We start from the raw sequence: 20,619 nt of genomic DNA, 5'->3' as shown, positions 1-20,619 counted from the left end.
CTATATACAACAAAGTTCAAATTCACCGCCCTTTAATCCCAGTGCGCGAACTCTTCCGTCTCGGCGGCCTCTTAAACACACCCATAAACCAATTCTTGACACCACCTTTAGTCTTCTTACTCTTCTCAACACCCAACAAATCACCTATCGTACCACTAGAATCCAATTCCCCCTCAATCTCTGCGGCATACAATATATCCAAATACGGTATCAAAGTCGTCTCAGTAGGCTCTACAATCTGTCCACGAGATCCAGTCCATGCCCGTGAATGTCCCGTCTTGGCAAACTCGGCTTTGGATGATGGCGCACCGGATGACAATACAGATGGGCTTGTTGTTGTTCCTCCATTTTCAAGAAGGGTATGTGTGCGTGATTTTTCATCGTCTAAAGCGTCTGATGATATACGTACTCCACCACTAGTACTATTGTTTGCCGATCGTGAATCACTTGCTGAAGAGTTTAGTTTCGGCGACGTTAATCCACCATTGCTACTCGCAAATCCGTTTCCTGATGCAGTTCCAGATGAATGGCGATGGCTTTCATCAGTTTGTGAATCTCGAATTTCGGATATGGGGCGTAGCGTTGGTCGACTATTACCAGCAGGTGATGGGTTATTGCTACTGCTATTATAAGCTGTTGATAAATCATCGTCTGCAACGGTATTGCTGCGGCTGGTGGTTTGATTGTCATCGATTACAGGGTATGCAAGGATAGCTGGTGGTGCACGAGAAGAGAACTTGGATTCTCCTGAAATACACCAGCCGTGATCAAGTACTTCAGGTATTGTCATCCGTGTATCTGGATCTTTTCTCAGTACACCTAACAAGAAGTTAAATTTGACGTAAGAGGTAGGCGGCAACCAAAAAAGGAAGGTTAGACGATAAATACCACGAAGCAAGTCATTCAACTCGGCATCAACTTCTGGTGGTGTTTGCCATTCAGCCTCTATAATATTCTGATACAGCCCCATCAGAGTTCCATCCAGTGGGAACTCGAATGGATAACGAGCTGTGACCATATTATACAAAGTAACTCCGCAAGCCCATATATCCACTAACCAGCGAAAAAAGTTCATTCAAACCCGAACAGGGATAGCAAACTGCCAAAAGATCAGACGAACACATACTACAACACACATACCTTTCGTTCCAGAAAATATCGTAGCACCTGCCGCAATCTCAGAACTCAAAAATTGATGTGTTCCTGCGAATGTAGTCGTCATCAAATCACCAGCTTCATAAGGTGAAAACTCTTCCATAATTCCATAATCCGTTAGTTTAAGTGTTCCATCAGTAGTAATTAAGAGATTTCCGGGTTTGATATCACGATCTGTGCCAAAAAAAAGAGTCAGAAATCATCCATCATAGCTTTCTCCATTCATTTTTTGCATCATCGGCATCATCAACTTACGAACAATGCTTTGAGAATGAAGGTATGCTAAACCTTCCATAAGTTGAACAAAGAATCTAACAGATCAAACATTGTCAGCCACAAAAAAATCCCCATTCGAAACATGAATCGATCAAATCTCATACCCTCTGGCTCTCTCAGCAGTCAGCTTCCCATCATGCTCAATCAACATTTGCAAGCTACATGGACAGTACTCAAACACCATATACCATTTCAGCACTTCAGCACTCTTCTCTACTTCAGTGCCATCATCGTACTTCCATATTATCGGTTCTTCTTCAATTTCTTGATACCAGGGAAAGAAACTGTTGAAACCTTCGTCATCTTCTACTTTGCAATATACGTCGATGAGCGTGATGCAGTTCTTGTGCTTGAGACGTCGCAGCAGTTTGATCTCTCTATTTGAATCAGCGAGCTCATCAGTATCTGTGATTCTTTTGCTAATCGTGGAGATAAGCAAAGACAAAAAAAGGAACCAGCAACGGAGATGCATGACAATGACTTGCCTAATAACGTTCTCAACACCATTCTGAACCTTCCGCAAACGTTTCTTGTTAATGATCTTGACAGCCACTCTTTGAAGTGTTTCTGAGCATAGACCTTCCTTGACTTTACCAAATGAGCCTAAAGATACAACATAGTTAGTATTAGTAGTTTCCAATGTAGATATTTTGCATGTAGATATACCTTTCCCAATCTGATCACCAAGCAAATAAGGCCCCACCATCTTGGGTACAATCCCTTCCTCCTCGTAAACAACCTCACTAGATCCAATCTTTGTAATAAAATTCGAGCTAGCATGTCGTTGACAAAGCATCAGATATTCATAATACTCAGGATTATCTCGATACGAGTCATCTATCGGGCCTAGTTGAGACACATTTGATATTTGTCTTTCTACTGCTCCGGGAGGTGCCAACGAGTCTGGCTGGATTTCGTTAACGGCCGTTGAAGGTGTGACTGGTGACGTGTTTTCATCACGTTGGAAGGGGACTCCTCTCCCAGAATCTGATGAGAGACGTCTTTGATTCGAGTCAGTGGATACACGTCTTGGAGCAGATCCAGTTGAGACACGTCGTTGTCCAGAGAAGTGGGTTCGAGAGTTTGAAGAGGCTGCTGAAAGACGGCGTGTTCTAGCTCCTATTATGGAAGGTCGTCGTGCGTTCGCATACCCTTCAGATACGTATTTGTCGTCGTCATCGTCTTCTGAGGTAGCTTCAGATGATTCTGGTTCTTCAGTTTGTCGATCTGGAGCTACCCAACTCAACTCTTTCTTGCTGTCATGTTGTGATGTTGGTACTATTGGTGTAGTTTGAGCTGGAGCTGATCCTGACGTTATACTATGTACAGATTCGTCTTGTGGCCTTACGGAAGATGAGCTCGGGGCTCTATTTTTGAAGGGTGTCATGATACCACCCATAGTCGTTGGATCTCTATTATTTAATGCCATGCTACGAGACGATGTCATTCCATTCACTCTGGCCATGGATCTTGATCTGCCGACGGAAAAAGTTGACTTGGAACCTACTATAGTGGATCTTGATTTATGAATCTTGTTTGATCCACTTCCACCGTGTGATGAGCTGTTGTGGTTTTCGACATTGCCTGAAGATGATTGTTGTGTCCATCCTGATCCAGACACTGATTTACTAATATGGGATATTGATACTGCGTTCGAATTATTGGCAGGTGGAGGTTTGGTAGTTGCTAGAGAAGCCTGCGATCTACCCACCATTTGCTTTCTTGGATAAATATGAAGCACGGGTCTATCGGCAGTACTAGGTAACCGACTCGTGCTTGTCAATGAGGATCCCTGTGACAGTGCACTAGTACTGCGACTCTCTATACCATAAGTAGGTTGCGATGACGACTGGTTTGCGGACCTAGATCTCACTGGCCGCTCATCATCGTCTACACTCGTTTGACTTGGTCCACCTGCAGAAACGACACCTCTAGATAACGTGCGTTTCCGTCCAGCGATGACAATACGTGATGCAGATAATGTAGATGAGGCTCTCGACGAATTTTTGCTCATTTGTTGTGGGTTTGGTTGGCCAAGATTATTGTTTGACGATGAGGGTATATATGGTGGCCGATCAGACGTATATGCTGATTCTGTATCATTGGCATCTGGCCTAGACCGTATTCTCTCGAGCGAGGGCATGGAAAGGGACGGTATGTCCACGTTCATCGATGATTGATTCCTACTCCCACCATTAGAATGGTCATGATTTTGAGTAGTATTGCGAGATCGTCGTCGTTCGTTTGGTTGTGCCGTGGTTGTAAATGTCTCTGATGTTGTAGCATTCTGATCTACGCCTCCACTCCCATGCTGTTTCTGTTCACCAAGTAATTGATTTGAAGACTTCGAGTCAGTTGTTTGCGAGGAATGACGACTACGAGTGAATGCAGGACGTGGTCCCGATGGGGGCTTTGCAAATGGGACTGATCCTCCTTCTTGCTCCCTTTCAGCCATCGCTACATTACTGGGTTGATTGTGACAATGAATGGACGGAGTATGTGTCTTGTTCTGCGGAGTGTACCGGTTTAATCCAGAGTAGATGCAGTACTTTAGTAGGAGGCTGTATGTGATTTACACGTATTGAAAGCGTATTGGCGACTGATCCTGTCTTGTTCGTTCCGCAATGAAGCAACTGATGTAATGTGCAATCAACTCACGCTGGACCAAGACGAACAAGGCGGTGAAGACGTGATTTTCGCAAATCTATTCAATCTATTATAGGTGCGCTTGGAGCAATAAAGAACTGAAAACGTTCCGTAAAAGTAGGGCCTTTTCGATGGATGATGTGGTGCCCAGTTGTGCTACATTGCTCGTTTTACTGAATCGTGAGTTTTCGTGGTTTTCCAGGCAATTGTTGTACTCGGCCTTTGTGAGCTCCAGTATTGCATTTGTGTTGAATATCAGATCTATACAAGATGGGGGTAGTTAAAGACTTGGCTAAACGATTTTTGGATGGTGAAGCTGAATTGGTCCAAACTACCCAAGTAAGTTCGCAGTGGAGAGTTAATCGTCGTTAAAGTCGCATGCTCCGAGTTTAAAGACCTCAATTGTACTATCCCTTATGTCGTATGACTTTTTTTGATGAAATGCGTTGACAACATCACTAACATCAACCAACATCACTAACATCAACCGACACTTACTTTCACGGTTCAGGTTCACGCTTTTGCCCGCGTACAAGATGACAATGGTCTAAACTTGTTTGAACACGTTGGGCCAGAAGGCGTGGGACGTGTGACTTTCATCTATACCTTTGCGAATGTCACGGTGGTCGACACGTCTGCTGGTATGTCACGCATCCAAAAGACATATGGCTATTGTCTCAAAGAAGCTCTTATGCATGAACTTGGCGTCCCATACTTACATTTTCACGCCATAGGTTTGGTCTTGATTGATGGTGGAGCTATGGGTCCCATCTTGCAAAGCGAACTAGTCGACACAATCAGGTCTTTCTCTAAAAAGCCAATTCATTCAGTGATCTACACCCACGGTCACGTTGATGTAGGTATCCTACAACCCATTGCTGATTTCGGCACTATTGGAAATCCGGTGTTATTGCTGACTTACATGATCCTCAACTCACACCTGCTTTACATATAGCACATAGGAATAGTCGCTGGAATCAAAACGAAAGAACCTGATCATCCAAAGATTAGAGTTATAGCACACGAAAACGTTGCTCCACGATTCGACAGATACAAATTCACGGCTGGATACAACTCCAAAATCAATTCAGTCCAATTCCGTCACCCAGTCGCCTTCCCAACCGAGTTTGCATATCCAGACTTGACATACAAAGATAATCTGGATATCACTATTGGTGGAATCACATTCAAGCTGTTCCATGATAAAGGAGAGACTGATGATTCTACTTGGGTGAGAGATGAAACACTGTCGGTTGCTTTGTTGGGAGCCGGTTTCCTAAATCGTAGGTCAACGTTTAGGTTTACATGCCACATATTGGTGCCATCTGCACTGGTGACCTCTTTGTATGGTCTTCGCCAAACTGTGGTAACCCACAAAAAGCTCAACGATATCCCATCGAATGGGCACTCGCAATGCTGAAAATGGACAAGCATGATGCTGCTTATTTGTTCCCTGGCCATGGAGTTCCAATGTAAGAATTGCTGAAAGTTCAATTCGCAGACAGGAACTTGACGATAGTTTATTATGTAGTTTTGGAAAACCCAACGTTCATCGTGCACTCACAGAAACAGCTCTATTGCTGACTCTGATCTGCAAACATGGGATGGAGGGTATCAACAGTGGCAAGACTTTGAATGAGATTGTCACTTCTTTGGAATTGCCACCTGATCTTCTTGCTCGACCTTATCTGAGGGTGACATACGATGAGCCTGTATTCATTCTCCAGAACTTGTGGAGACGATACGCAGGTATGGTGTATGACTCTCATGGATGTATCGTTCATTGCTTTCTATCGTCTGACCGTTCAGTGATACTACAGGATGGTACGACCAGGTGCCTTCCCACTTGAAGCCACCAAAGAATGCTGAACTTGGTGCTGCTCTTGCCAAACTAAGTGGAGGACCACTTGCTCTCGCCAAATCAGCTGAAAAGGAATCTGACTTGGCCGTTGCTTGTGCCCTTGTTGATTATGCTGCTTACGCGGCACCCACTGACAAGGCAGTACATACTATCCGTGCTCATGTGTACCGTAAGAGGCTTATGGGTGAAACTGCGGTATGTTTTTTGCTTGTGAACCTGACAAACTGTCGAGTAATTATGGTGCTAACATGCCTTTCACACCCAGTTGATGACACAGTCGATATACGCGTACGTGGTTGTGTATTGTTCCCCCTTTGAAAGGCAAATACTTACCCATTGAATTCACTCGTTTGTAGGAAGGCAGCTCGTGACAGTGAGGAAATTGCAGGATTGGAAGAAGGGGACGAACCTCCTTCTCCTCAACCTGCCAAACTATAACCCAAATTATGTACCCTCTAATTCACAAACTCTTTTAAGAACGTTACCGGTAGAAGTTGAAGGATTTGTACGTGTGTAACATTTCGTCGTGGAGTTGGACTGAAAGCGTATTTTACGAGCGAACAGCTGCATCAGTCCACTTGAAGCAGAGAAGAAGCAACCATGGAGCAATATCCTATGGACGGTACGTTCTACTCTTTGACCGTATTGCGATCACTTAAGTAAAACAACTGGAAAGTTCATTGACGTTGCGTGATTTTTACGTTTAGGTCCCGTTACCAGACTCGCCAAGCGGTATCTAGATGGAGAAGAAGCTCTTGTTGGAACTACGCAAGTCAATGCTGGAGCTAGGTACGTATTTCGTTTGTCAGTGCTGTTTTTGGTAGAAACAATTGGCATCGTGTTTTCTCATTACATCACCTATTCAAACAGAATTTTAGATGATAAAGGTATCGTACTGCATCAACACTATGGCCCAAAAGGTGTCGGACGAGTTACATTTATATGTATGTTTTCTCGAAAAGCGTTATTTGAACTTTACGTTGTGCTTCATTTAATCGGCTTTTTTTGCACAGACACTATGGCGTGCTGTACTGTAGTCGACACTGCTGCTGGTCTAGTGTTGATTGATGGTGGTGTTATTGAGAATTCTATGATCCAAAAGGTTGGTGTTTGGCAAACGTGCCAGTGTTTCAACACACAAGTACTGAAAGCAAGCTTGGGATCTCTCAAACAGGAACTTCACAAAACCATCCGATCATTCTCCTCAAAGCCTATTCATACGATTATCTACACGCATGGGCACATAGGCAAGTTTGGACAGGATGATCCGCATTGAAGAAAGAACTCATCAGGTCCCATGTTGTAGATCACATTGGTGCCGCTCACGACTTCCCATTACTTGAACCTGGACATCCTAAGATTCAAGTTGTCGCTCATGAGAATGTTGCTGCTAGATTTGATCGATACAAGATGACAGTACGTTATGAATACACTCTGCCCGTGGGTTTTTTTGCATCTAAACGATTGCATCTCTCTGTAACAAAATAGATGGGCTACAACACCCATATCAACAGTGTACAATTCAGACGCCACCTCCCATGGCCCACGAAATACGTCTACCCTGATGTCACATACCGTGAGAATCACGAAATGACTATCGGTGGCATCAAGTTCAAGCTGCACCACGATAAGGGTGAGACCGATGATTCTACTTGGGTAAGTGATCAAAAGACAGTCGTAGCTGCTTTCAGGATTTTTGTTGAACACTTTTTCTTGTGTTGTATAGGTCTACATGCCTCATATTGGCGCTATCTGCACTGGCGACTTGTTCATTTGGGCCACACCAAACTGTGGTAACCCTCAAAAAGTCCAACGATATCCAATCGAGTGGGCACTTGCAATGCTGAAAATGGATGCTTTGGATGCAGCCTTCCTTTTCCCGGGTCATGGCGTTCCAATGTAAGATTTCCTTGAACAAGGAGCTTCTCACCCTCATGCTAACTCACATCCCTTTCCCGTTGTCATAGTTTCGGAAAAGCAAACGTCCATCGAGCACTTACCGAAACAGCCTTACTCTTAACCTTGGTTTGCAAACACGGAATGGAGGGTATCAACAGTGGCAAAACCCTGAATGAAATCGTTACAACCTTGGAATTACCACCTGATCTTATCGCTCGACCCTATTTGAGAGTCACGTACGATGAGCCTGTATTCATTTTGCAGAACTTGTGGAGGCGTTATGCAGGTATGTTTCTTTATTGTAGTAATTACAACACCAAAGTCGAATTTTTTGCTCTCTCACTAATCACCGTCACGATATTTATAGGATGGTACGACCAAGTCCCGTCACATTTGAAACCACCAAAGAGCGCCGACCTTGGAACCGCTCTTGCAAAACTGGCTGGTGGACCAGTCGCGATGGCCAAAGTTGCTGAACAAGAACCGAACTTGGCTGTCGCTTGTGAATTGATTGATATGGCCGCCTTTGCTGCACCAAAGGATAAGGTCGTCAATGCTATCCGTGCTTCAGTATACAGGAAGCGATTGGCTGGTGAAACTTCGGTAAAGGGCACAAAAAATCGCCTACGGCCGGTTCACGTTAATTCTAACAATATCTCTCTTTCTTCTCCATTAGTTGATGAGTCAATCGATTTACATGAAGGTCGCATTAGACAGTGAAGCACTTGCTGGCCTTCCTCAAGGAGCTGGTCCAAAGCCTATTATTCCAGTAAAGTTATAAACGCTGTAGTCGTATTGCGTTAACAGAAATTAGTTGCTGGTGCACTCTGCTCCCAAAAAAAATAAAGATCAAAATGTCACTGAAGCCATGAATTTTATTATTTGGTCCGAAAAACAAAAGTATGTGTCGAGTGTTTCTTGTCTACATCTTTGGCTTGTCCGGGTACAAGTCTCCACGGTCGACGATGGCCAAGACCTTGTCGATTGATGGCCCGATGGTTGCAGCCCATAGGCCTAATTTGCAAGATTTTAAGATTTAGTAAAAAAACAAGTGACACTGGACATTTAACCGTTCAGTTACCTGCACTTTGCGAACTGGCTTGACCCAAGGCGTATCGCATGGCGATTCCTTGTCCAATTACAGCGCCCTAATAGAAAAGAAACTCAATTGTTAGACCCCATGGGAGAAAAAACCACAACATTCACAAGCCACTGTAACTCGACTACACGGCAGTGACTTACTCTCCAAGTATTAAAGGCAGTGAAGAAATCCCAGTATGGGATTGGGTAAGGTCTTCCGACCTTTTTGCAATAGTACTGGAGCAAGTACTCGAATGATGGATGTCCTGGTGCAGATCCATTCAAGAACTGACCACAGCAGACCAACAAGTCTGAAATTGGATGTCCAGTGGTACTGAGTTCCCAATCCAGTATAGCAATAAGCTTGGGTTCAGTCTTGTCAAAGATTACATTGCCCAACTATAATGAGCGAGTCAGTTTAACTCATCTACAAAACCATAGTAAGAGTTCACACATACTCTGTAATCACCGTGAACCAGGGTGTTTTCATCTGGAGGCAAGTTACGCCTCATCCAAGCAACAATGTCATCAAGACGAGCAATCTGTACGATTTTCTCGCCAGTTCGGATATCACGAGCTTGAGATTGAATCCTGGTAATGTCGGCAAAACGGTTTATACTACGTTCGTAGAATTTTCCTTTGGCTCCATAGTTTCCTAGACCGACTGCGTTGATGTCGACTTTATGGAAGGCTGCGAGAGTGTCGAGGAGCTCGTGGTAGCTGTACATAAATTTTCCAGATGAGCTTTTTTAGTCGCGTAGTCCAGATGGAAGTGATGAAACTTACTAGGCGTATGCGTTCTTGTCTGGGACAACTGGACCAATGGCCTTGGAGAAGGGGCCGAAAACTCCAGCAAAGATACGGCCTTCGCAGTACTCCATAATGTAGAAGGGCTTTCCGGCGATAGCTACAGGCATTGGAGAATTTAACAGTTAGAAGTCAGTGTATGGAGCTTTTTGGAGATGAAAGCAATGAATTAACCATTCCTCAAAAGTGCTGTGTTTGGCTCACCTGGATCTTTACACAGAACGTAAACTTTGGGAACTGGCAAGTTTGTCTTTGTAGACAAGGCCTCCAAAATAGTGTACTCGCGATCGACACGATGAGCAGATGGGTTGGCAAGATCGCCTGGGGGTTGCTTCCTCATTACATATCTCTTGCCACTAATAATTCCGAAAAGTGTGAGTTTCCAAGTTGTTGTAGCGGTCGGTGGTAATTTCTCGCTTACTCGGCATCGTGGATACTGTAGGTAGGATTTGACTGACCACCTTACAACAGAAAAGGGGTGTTTACAGTTTGATGAGATCATGGTCGTGTTTGGTGCTCAAAAAGGCAGATCAAACTTGAATTTTGAAGCACATACCTTCAAACTGCATGATCTTCAGGGGACCTCTTACTTTCATGTTCGCAGTGAGGTATTCAGTAAGCTTGCCCAAGTCGAGCTCATGTCTAGAATGGAAAATGTGTTTGGTTACTTTCTGATGTTTGCAGCAACAGTGTGAAGCTCGGATTGGGACCGTACCCAGCTCGAACTTCGGTTAGCTCTTGACCAGTTTCACTAGACATTTTGCTTCAAGTTTCTATTACGTTGACCTGGTTTTCAGAGTGTCAACAAGGAATGGTAATAACACTTGACCCGAAACACTGCACTTTTTTCTTTGATTTTATCGAATCAAGACAAGAAAAATCGAAGGAAAGGCTCAACTTTGCTCACCTCACCTAGGAGCTTCCTGGTGCCACATGTCCACCGTTGAATATCTGTGGACGATACAAAACAAGTACTTAAGATAGTAAATCCCGAAGCCTACCTTGAAATTGTAAGTTTTACGATTCTCATTCGAGCTTCTCGTCGGAGTTTGCATTCACAAGTAGTCAACGTACAAAACAACATCTTATTCAAGCTGCGTCTTGTTTTACGACCCATTCAGGAACCGCAATGACAGTCCTAGGAAACTGGATAACGCCACAGCATGAACGGAACTTGTTTTTAGCACTCCATATGGTAAAGCTCGGTGTGACTCACTTGGTACATTGCAGGAGTCTTACCCTTTTACTATATTAGATCTTTAGTGCAGCTTTAATCGGTACCTCATACGCCACATTTGCATCGATACCATCTCTCGGGTCCGCTGCGCTTGCAAACTCGAGGTCGTTATTCTTCAACACTCCCGGACAGTTTTGCAGTTTGCATAAGTACGGAGGCTATTACACTGAGAATTTAATGAGTTACGTCGCACCCTGCGATTTGCTGGTAGCTGTGGGATGTGTCGGTCTAGTGGTGTCGACAATGATTGGCACTAGTATGCTTGCTAGAAAGATGGGCCTGCTGCCTCGAGAGAAGCTTGTGGACGATCAACAAATAGTTCAGATATTAGAGGGCGGGCTCGTTGTCATTATGACTGGTAAGCAAAATTCGTGGCTGTCCGACTGACAACTCGGTTTCGTTAACATCAGCACAATTCAGGTTTATGGGCGACAGCTGCAGTGAATGCATTAGTGGGTCTCATGGCCTCATTTTCGTGTTCATCATACTTTATATTTGGCGCTGGAGGCCAGACATATAATTTGTGTGATGCTATAGGAGTCGGCAGTTCAGGAAACAATCTGTTAGAAGGAGGCCTAACGAGCTGCATTGTTTCAATTCTTGGCGCGTTCAGCTGGGTATGTGAAACGTTAAAGCGTTGCTGCCAAAATTAAAGTTTTGCTAACTCCTTTTTGTAGATATCATTTTGTTTGGCTGTAAGGAAACGACGCTCTTTCGGTAAAATGGGGACCGAATATAATATGAAAGATGTCGAAAACATCAATGGACTTCCTCCGCAGGGTTTCCTATCTGGGGTTGGCCCTTCGAATGGTACACTGAACGGAACCATGAATGGCGGAACCTTGAATGGTGGAACCTTGAATAACGGGTTCAATCATCCCTCATTGAGTCCTCCTAATGCTGTCGCTACACGATATTAGCTGGATCTACGTTTCGTGGCCGTAATCTATTGTACTTTTTTCTACCTATTCCTTTGCACATATTGTAATGCATCATCACAACTAGATCCTCTTTTACCACACATTTTGAGATTCAAAGTGAAGCAAAAGTTGTGTTTGTTGAAAATCACAAAAGCATCTGATTCAAATATTGAATGTGACATTGACTGTGCCTTCATTCCCATTCATCATAGGAACAATTGGAGGGATTAATCAATGTTATGGTGGCTGCATTCTAAGTTCCAACGATTGATGACGCAAGGAGCAACAACGATGACGGATTGAGGCACATTGAGAACACAATCAAATGAGTCATTCAGGTCAATTGCAATCTCACCGTTCCAAACCAGATCCCAACGACAGCACCAGTAGCAAGGTTTGGAACAACAGGTGGAATTCCAGGTTTTGTGTTGATGTCAATGACGAGAGGATTGTACACAGAAAGGGCGCTATCCAAGATCGAGAGATGATCAGGAATGCCACGTCATGTTGGCCGTCAATCCGAAACGTGTTATATTTACCCAGTTTTAGTATCGACAATGGTGGCCTGATCAAATATGAATAAATTCATCATCAGTAATCATCAGAATGTCAACTTCAATGATTAATATATCTGAAAGTCATCAACATGAAATGATGAGCAACACGTCGACGCAGTACACCATACCTCGACGAAGCTTGGTATAGTGGCTTGCTTGCATGTAGCATCTCCACTGAGTAGATAAGGGGTAGCAAGCCCTTGAGCAGTCAAAGGATTTGCGGGCACCGTAAGCTGACAATTTTGAGCTGATGAATGCCAAACAAGAACGACCAAAATGATGATGCAAAAGGAAAAGAAACTCATGGCTGATTAGATGTCGGGTATGATATTTGAAACGTAAGTTACGACCAGCGTATAAAGCGTTTTTTGTGTTTGCAGTTGAGTTAGATGTTGTTTGTTGGGTATGCTTGGAGGTTGGTCAAAAACACGAAACTCACGTGAAAAATGAATATGTACATGTAGAAAAAGGGAGAGAAAGACGTGTCAATCTTAAAATACTATATTCAAAGCAAGTATACATCAAAAAAACACGACTTATAAACACACGTTGGGGATACAGACACACAAATCAAATCACAACATCTTTGGCACAAATATATAGAGATTATCATCTAAAAATGCGGTGCTCATGTCTTGCAACGTAGCATCTCGCGGTGCATCCCACGTCAAGTTGACTTCACGGATAGATAGTTGTGTTGCAGAATCGTTTACGACCAGTTTCAATTTGTTTAGAGGTATGGTAGTGTTGACGATTATCAGGTAGTCAGATGCTGATTCGATTACTGTGTGGTATGCTGGTGGCAAGTCTCCTGCTTGTGGCTGTGATGTGTTTGACGATGATGCTGCATTATTACTATAGTATGCTGGCAAGGCTTCAGATGGATCTCCGGATATCTGAATTGATCTTCCACGTCCATTTGCTACGTAGACAACGCTGGCCGGCCTAGATGTATTGATGAGTCAATATCACGTTTTGTTGATGTTGCACTTTCTACAGAGCGGAATGTAATGGAAGTAGTTCGGCAGCAACTTACCTCTGTTTCTTGACAAAAAATGCAGAGACTCGATTAGTCCTAGGAGCTGAATATTGGTGTGGTTGTCCATTTGATGCCAATTCTTGTTCTCGCCTTTTCTTGCGTTCCTTCTTGATTGCGTGCGAGATGGCTGCAATGGAGAACCCTACTACTATGATTTCAAGAATGACCATGTCTTTAAAGTGCTCTCAAGGTGGAGGAGGCTCTACTTACTGTCAGCAAGTTTGACGGCAATGTGCTTGCTTGGAACGAAACTTGACAAAAAGTAGGGACGTGTGAACAAAGAAATCAGTATAGCGGCAACGTGAGTGAATAAATGTTATTATTATTAAATGTTTTGTGTCTTCTTGAAGTTACTAATTTACTTATACTCATACGTGAACTTTTAGGTGGTGCCCCAATGAATCGCGCTTTAACCTTCGTATTGGAGAATGGAGTCGAGTTGCCTATAACACTATACGCTCTCGCATCTGCCCTACCGAGCTTTGGTGAGAACAAGATTGTCATTGTCTAGATCAATAACATCGCATATGGGTTCATCATCAACATCCAATATCTATTTTCGCTGTTTTTAGTAACGGCACTCCCCTCTTGGTGGGATCCTCCACGTATCTCATACTCTCGATACCCATTTGCTCCCGACGTTTATGAAGATTCCGTCACAACAATGTCGTTGTTAGCAGACACTACCCTCGTGGGCGAATTCACCAGAATATCGACGGGAACTCACTGGTTTCTTGTACCCGAGTATTCATATCAAGCTGCTCGAATAGTGGCATCCACTCCCGTTTTGAGATCTCACGTCAAGAAGGTGGCATTACGAACATCGACCGCAGTGATTTCCATAACTACGCTGTCTTTGCTAGACAGATTGATTGTATACAAGCCCGATTCTCTAATATCACAAGCACTCTATTTCGCTGTTGGTATACCAAGGCTGACAGCTCAAGTCATCATACTCTCGCTGCTTTCAAAGTCAGGATACGAACTATTTCGACGATTGACGGATCATACCAAGACAGCCGATGATTAAACATGCTTCATGTACAACCTCAATTCCCTTTGTCATCCTCTTCTATTCCAATAAGATCTCTTTGTGTTATATTGTCTCCAGTCTCGCCTGTTCTCTCTGCAGTTATCGCTTTCATTATCAGTCAAGTTTCCGCCACAAGGACTGTCAAGGTGGTCCATTATCACGCTATGAAGCTTTGTATCGACGTCTTTATAGTTTTTTCAAGATATTAGTAACGTGCTTCACGTGACAAAAAATCTCCGAATCAATCCCTTGAAAAAGGATCTGGAGTGACCACTCCGTTTCATTCCGCTTGTGCAAAGATCAAACTCAGTAGTTGCTTTAAATAAGACAAATATCGTATCAACGAACGCGTAGCTTTCAAAGATGGGTTGTGGTGGATCAAAACCTTCTGCTAATACTGTGACGCCTATGGAGGTTTGTATCTTAGTGCTTGGGATGAAGGAGTAGCCCTGTATTCAAAGAAGTCCTTTTGGAAAATATAGGAGGTGCTCGTGCCAAAGCACAAATCAGCAGATCCAGAGACTAAAGCTGAAATTAACGCCAAGAAATCTGGGAAGGCTGAAAAGAATGCTCTGCCGTCGATACAAAAGAATGGTATGAAAAGATGAGCGCGTCTCTTCTTAGTTGCTAGAAGCTAGTCCTCACAGATCTGTTTACATTAAAGGTCCAATGAGGCCAGCTACCGCTAAAGGCATAGCATTTACCATACCACTCGACGAAAAGGCAACAGGTTCCAACGGATCAATAAAGAAGTCTCTTCCCAAGCTTAATGTTGATGTGAATAGCAAATTGGCCAATGCTGAAGCTAGATGGCAGGTTTGTAAATCATTTTGAAGATGAAGGATCCGCTTTTTGCTCCACACATATTCGCGTTTTGAAACATAACCAAAAACGAAACAAATATTCATACCATGAAGCTCACAACAACCTTTATTTCCCAACCCAACAGGAATTAGACTCAAAATCCTCTCTGAAATCATCAGGTAGCGGTAAACGCCAACCACCAGCAAATTTGACGAAAAAGACTGATATGGATACCGAAGAATTACGAGAAAAGCTTCTTGAACGTGAAAAGAAGGCAGAAGAAAACCGTGCCAAACAACTCCAGCAGAAAACCGATGCTTTAGCTAAAAAGGACAAATATGCAGACACTGTCAGAGAACGAGCCAAGACTCAGACTGGTGACGATGGAGATGACGTTGAGTATGGTGGAGAAGGTGAAGATGACGAATGAGAAATGATCATTTAGTAGTAGCCCACCCACATATCGGCACCAAGAAGTATCCTTTTTTTGCACCTTTGTGGCCACAAACAGTAATTATGCAAGACAATAGAATGTATTTGAGAACCCAATTTGGTATCCGCATTGTTTTCGACCAGGTGGTCGTTAGCAATTGAGCATAACAGCAGTTCGGATGGTTGCTATCAAGGCAAAAAAGTAGATCTAGTGAAGTAATAAACATGAAGTTTTTATTTCAAACAGACTCCATATGCCCTCGACTAAGTACAAAGCAAATAAATAGCAAACGTGACGCCCTGTCTTCAAAATATATGGGTACAAGTATTCGTTTCGGTGAAGTATAGGTAACCAACATTATAGAGTAGCCATTAGCTTTTACTTTTTAGAGCTACTGCGAGTCTTGACTCCTTTGTTTGGATTCTCTTTTGCGTTCTTCCACTACGAAAGTGGGAATGCGTCAGTTCACCCATATTATATGAATGTTGCGACAACAGTGACCAGCAAAACAAGTTTAGGCTTTCTTACTGAAGCTAGAACAGTTTCGTAGCTTTCATGGCGGGCAACTCCGGATTGGCGAGTTTGAATTCAGCTCTGTAAAGGTGTACCAGATCTTTGTGAGTTTGCATCCTTGTGCGTTTGGCTGTCAAAACTGGGGTGATTTGACTATGCGATCACTCTATCAAAAGGCAAGGACAGCATATATCGCCACTATATAAGAAGATAGCTGGTTGACTTACAGGTGTGTCTTGCTGTCAGACGAGAAGTAAATGGATAGCATTGTGCAATCTATGATGGTGAGATGATTTGACAACACAACAAGGATCACAGAAGTATAGGACTTGAAGAAGGGAGAATATGACTTACATGTACTTGTTGTAAGGAGAAGCCACCTGCCTTCCTAGAGAATTGGAACCGCAATGATGTATGATGTGAGATCCATTGGTGCTAAGTTTGCACTTCGAGTATGAGGACAGAAACAAAGAGAAGCTGGTCTACTTTTACCAAATTCGTCTTTTCCCATAGTAAATTCTTGGCCTGTAGGCTTATAAGTTAATGTTGAATGTTTGACTGGTTGCTTGTAATGTTTGGAGGAGGTTGTTTAGCTGAGGCTCCTGCCTCAAAGTTCGTAAAAAGAGGACTGCTTCCTTTTGAGATAGACCAGACATAGATATGATCTATGGAAAATACTTCGCGTTATTATTCGCCTTCGATCTCTGCGTCGGTGTGATGAAATGTGTGATTAACAAACGTACAGAGAAGCACCAAATCTGATCTGGAGTAAGCAGAGTTCGCATCAAAAATGCTCCATACGATCTCACTGTTAAAAGGCTCAAAGTTGGACAACCTCTTGTATCGATGATGATGTATCGATCACCCACATTGAAAGCGATTAACATGAATATTGAGCGACATACAAACGCGATAGAGCAATATCAACAAAACGTAAGTTCGTCTATGAATTAAGGTTCTCTATCGTGGTTTTTGTTCGCGTCGGCCCGTTGCAACATTCCCTATTCACTACGTGGAAAGTGGAAGGTGTGTGGTCGGACGTTGTCCCGACAAATGGAAATTAGAGTAGGAGACTATATTTTAGCCCGGAGAGCAAGTTCTATACTTCATTTTGATGGATGCCATGTGATCTATCACCTATTCCCAAACTCTCAAACCCAGCAAATTGAAATAACACGAGCTGAATGAGGATCTGAGACATGAAAATATCACGTAAATCATGTACATTCAAATCGACATCTCTGTTGCCTTTGTTTGCTCGACTCCTCCCAACTTTGACAAAATCTGTTTGACATCAACATCAACCCCGCTGGACGTGCAGAAAGAAGCAAAACCATTAACAAGACTTCCATCCTTCCATCATTCATTCAATTCAGACAGCGATGACTTTATCATCCATTTGCATCATCATTTTGGTCGTTCTTGTTGGGCGTTCATCAGCTCAAAATTGTCAACTTACGGTGCCCGCAAATCCTTTGACTGCTCAAGGGCTTGCTACTCCTTATCTACTCAGTGGAGATGCTACATGCAAGCAAGCCACTATACCAAGCTTCGTCGAGGTATGGTGTAATGCGTCGACGGTGATCATCATTTCGTGTTGATGACTTTCAGATATATTAATCATTGAAGTTGATATTCTGATGATTACTGATGATGAATTTATTCATATTTGATCAGGCCACCATTGTCGATACTAAAACTGGGTAAATATAACACGTTTCGGATTGACGGCCAACATGACGTGGCATTCCTGATCATCTCTCGATCTTGGATAGCGCCCTTTCTGTGTACAATCCTCTCGTCATTGACATCAACACAAAACCTGGAATTCCACCTGTTGTTCCAAACCTTGCTACTGGTGCTGTCGTTGGGATCTGGTTTGGAACGGTGAGGTTTCAATTGAACTGAATGATTCATTTGATTGTGTGCTCAATGTGCCTCAATCCGTCATCGTTGTTGCTCCTTGCATCATCAATCGTTGGAACTTAGAATGCAGCCACCATAACATTGATTAATCCCGTCGGTGTCAATGCTATTGGACAAGGTCTTTGTGTAAATGGCATTCCTGGCTCTATTTTTGGACAGTTTGCAGCGTGTAACGCTCCTGCCATGTTTGCTGGTATGAATACGATTGATAGTCACTTCACGTTCCATGGAAGCTTGACTCGGTGTTCAATTTCGTGACAAACCCAAACTCGTTCAATAGCTGCTACGGCTGCCAAAGTCGCAATTCCACCACTTGGTGTTGGATTGAACAAGTTGCCCTGTTATACTACTCGTAGCTTCCAGATTGTTGATATGGTAAAAAGAAAGGCCTTTCCCACGTTCAAATGAGCTGGCACTTGTGTTCGCTCTTAGGTTACATCTACATCTGAATTTATAGTTTTAATCTCATTTTGATCTTATTTAGGATCCATCGGACAATGTGGTTGCATCATATCTTGTTTTGGCAAATGGATTGATTGCTCAATCTACTGCAGTAAATAAGAAGGCCAATGCTAATGCTACTGAGATCAACAATGGAAGTGATAATCTCTTATTGGATGTTGCTATGAGGTACGACATTACTGGTTTATTATAGGTTGCCCTGTGACGTTGAATGGCACTGGTTAACTCAATTTATCATGAATTAGACCAGCTTTGAACTGCACAGCTTTTGTCGCACCTGACTTGACCAATCCTGGATTCATGAAAGGCTCTCTTGCGTTGAATGAACTTCAAGCAGCCAAGTTACAAGCTGCGCCTATTGCTCGTGTACCTCCTGCAGATCCTGTAAGTAGATCCCGTAAGGCACTTGCGGGATATTTGAATCAGAAAGAACCTTCGAAATCTAATTCAGATCACAAAACGGTCTAAGTAAATATATTTCGTTTCATGTCATTAGATGTGTCTGGCGAATGGAGCTCTCAATGCTACCAAACTCAATCTCTACAGAGCTTCAGTCAATCAACCTGCTACTGCTGCCAAAAACTTGACTGCTTTGACAGCAGTTGATACCAAATTTTGCAAGAACTTCTTGGCTGTAAGATTTATTTTCGCTTTAATCAGTTTGATTTGCCATAACACTAAAAGACTCAAACACAAATTCTAGACTGGAGCATCTTCCATCAAGACTGACAAACCATTTACCATGGGAAAACCATCTCCTGCTCCTGCTGTAGCTATTGATCTCTTCACCTTTCTGGCTCAACGTTTTGCAATCTCCTTTGGTGCTGGTGGGCTCAACTGTATTGGGTTGTTGAATATGACGACACCTCCAATTGTTCCTGTAATGGATGGCAAAGGAGTAACAGTCAATGTCACATTCAAGATTTGATGGTTTTTTGTGTGATTTGTGCCTTTATCATGGTGGTTATTTTGTGCTTTGTGGTTTCAATAATAGACATCCTTGTTTCTCTAAACCATTTTGGTATTGAGATATAAACGCGTTAATAGCTCAGGCATCAGTTGAACTCTACTGTTACTCGCTGATATAGCGCTTTGTCCAAGTCTCGAAAGATAAACACTGACACGTCAACACGTTTTGGTCTTCATATCTTTGTAAACTGTTTTAATAACTTAAAACCAAAGCGCGGCCATTCCAAGTCTCAGATATTCTTTACATAGAGCTAATCACCCCCTCCTTTATCCTCCTTTCCTCAACAAATAGTTGACAACATCAACAAACACTACAACTACTACAATCACTACTTTTCATCAGGCTGCAATTTGAATTTATGTCTCTACTTCTTGGTTGACTTCTTGGACTTGGCCTTGTTTTCCCCCATTTTAGGCTATTGGAAACAAAACGGCAAGTTTGTAATCAGTCACTTCAAGATCAAACAGTGATAATCTAAAAGCCTGAAATAGCACATATGCACTCACATTTTCAGGAGCATCAGCCCACTAATGTAGCCAAATGTATGTGTGAGATGCGTAATTCGCAATCATTTCGTGATACAGCGCTTGGATTTCATAAACAATGATGGATGACGACTTACGAGAGCCCTTACGGCATCCATGCCTCCCTTTTCATTAGGGTGATTTGCCTTCCACTCTGGTCTATGTTTGAAAACCCACAACAAAAAAAAGAGAGTTTAACACATGAACTGTCAAATGTTCGATATCGATCGGTCTATATGAAAGCATCCTTTTCATCGTTCAATGATCACACAAGATGGATGGATTCACTTACAGCTTCTCTTTACTAAGTAAATGTAGGTGAAATCATGTTAAATTCATCGTCATCTGATTTGCACGAGGGTGATTTTGATGAAAGGAACGACACAGAAAATCAATAACAGAAATGATTTTTGATGACAGTAGACTATACTTTACATGAACTTGTTGTATGGGGTTTCTGCTTTGTTCGTTGATTCT

General features: G+C 42.8%; 4 protein-coding genes across 4 annotated transcripts; 2 read left to right on the top strand and 2 right to left on the bottom strand.

The window, feature by feature from the left end:
• Window positions 1-22: 22 nt before the first annotated feature.
• SmJEL517_g03880 (uncharacterized protein) lies at window positions 23-3,886 on the bottom strand (the record flags this gene model as incomplete). The annotated part of the gene is made up of 7 exons (XM_031169808.1): window positions 23-819; window positions 889-1,053; window positions 1,141-1,329; window positions 1,411-1,466; window positions 1,536-1,836; window positions 1,894-2,034; window positions 2,098-3,886. The coding sequence occupies 7 exons, from the start codon at window positions 3,884-3,886 to the stop codon at window positions 23-25; spliced, it is 3,438 nt and encodes a 1,145-aa protein (XP_031024303.1).
• A 4,873-nt stretch (window positions 3,887-8,759) lies between these two features.
• SmJEL517_g03879 (uncharacterized protein) lies at window positions 8,760-10,483 on the bottom strand (the record flags this gene model as incomplete). Its single annotated transcript, XM_031169807.1, has 9 exons — window positions 8,760-8,851; window positions 8,919-8,985; window positions 9,080-9,316; window positions 9,376-9,637; window positions 9,704-9,824; window positions 9,929-10,080; window positions 10,146-10,185; window positions 10,281-10,366; window positions 10,440-10,483. 9 exons carry the CDS (start codon window positions 10,481-10,483, stop codon window positions 8,760-8,762), a joined length of 1,101 nt encoding a protein of 366 aa, XP_031024237.1.
• A 4,390-nt stretch (window positions 10,484-14,873) lies between these two features.
• SmJEL517_g03878 (uncharacterized protein) lies at window positions 14,874-15,744 on the top strand (the record flags this gene model as incomplete). The annotated part of the gene is made up of 4 exons (XM_031169806.1): window positions 14,874-14,924; window positions 14,993-15,104; window positions 15,175-15,326; window positions 15,460-15,744. The coding sequence occupies 4 exons, from the start codon at window positions 14,874-14,876 to the stop codon at window positions 15,742-15,744; spliced, it is 600 nt and encodes a 199-aa protein (XP_031024238.1).
• A 1,898-nt stretch (window positions 15,745-17,642) lies between these two features.
• SmJEL517_g03877 (uncharacterized protein) lies at window positions 17,643-19,576 on the top strand (the record flags this gene model as incomplete). The annotated part of the gene is made up of 9 exons (XM_031169805.1): window positions 17,643-17,819; window positions 17,938-17,963; window positions 18,036-18,147; window positions 18,250-18,379; window positions 18,467-18,561; window positions 18,671-18,816; window positions 18,894-19,032; window positions 19,145-19,282; window positions 19,352-19,576. The coding sequence occupies 9 exons, from the start codon at window positions 17,643-17,645 to the stop codon at window positions 19,574-19,576; spliced, it is 1,188 nt and encodes a 395-aa protein (XP_031024233.1).
• Between the last annotated feature and the right edge of the window lie 1,043 nt (window positions 19,577-20,619).

The sequence above is a fragment of the Synchytrium microbalum genome, assembly GCF_006535985.1.
Source record: "Synchytrium microbalum strain JEL517 chromosome Unknown SmJEL517_scf0022, whole genome shotgun sequence".
NCBI classification, from domain to species: Eukaryota; Fungi; Chytridiomycota; class Chytridiomycetes; order Synchytriales; family Synchytriaceae; genus Synchytrium; species Synchytrium microbalum.
Note: the sequence above shows the minus strand (reverse complement) of the source record. Positions and strands in the feature narration are given on the sequence as shown.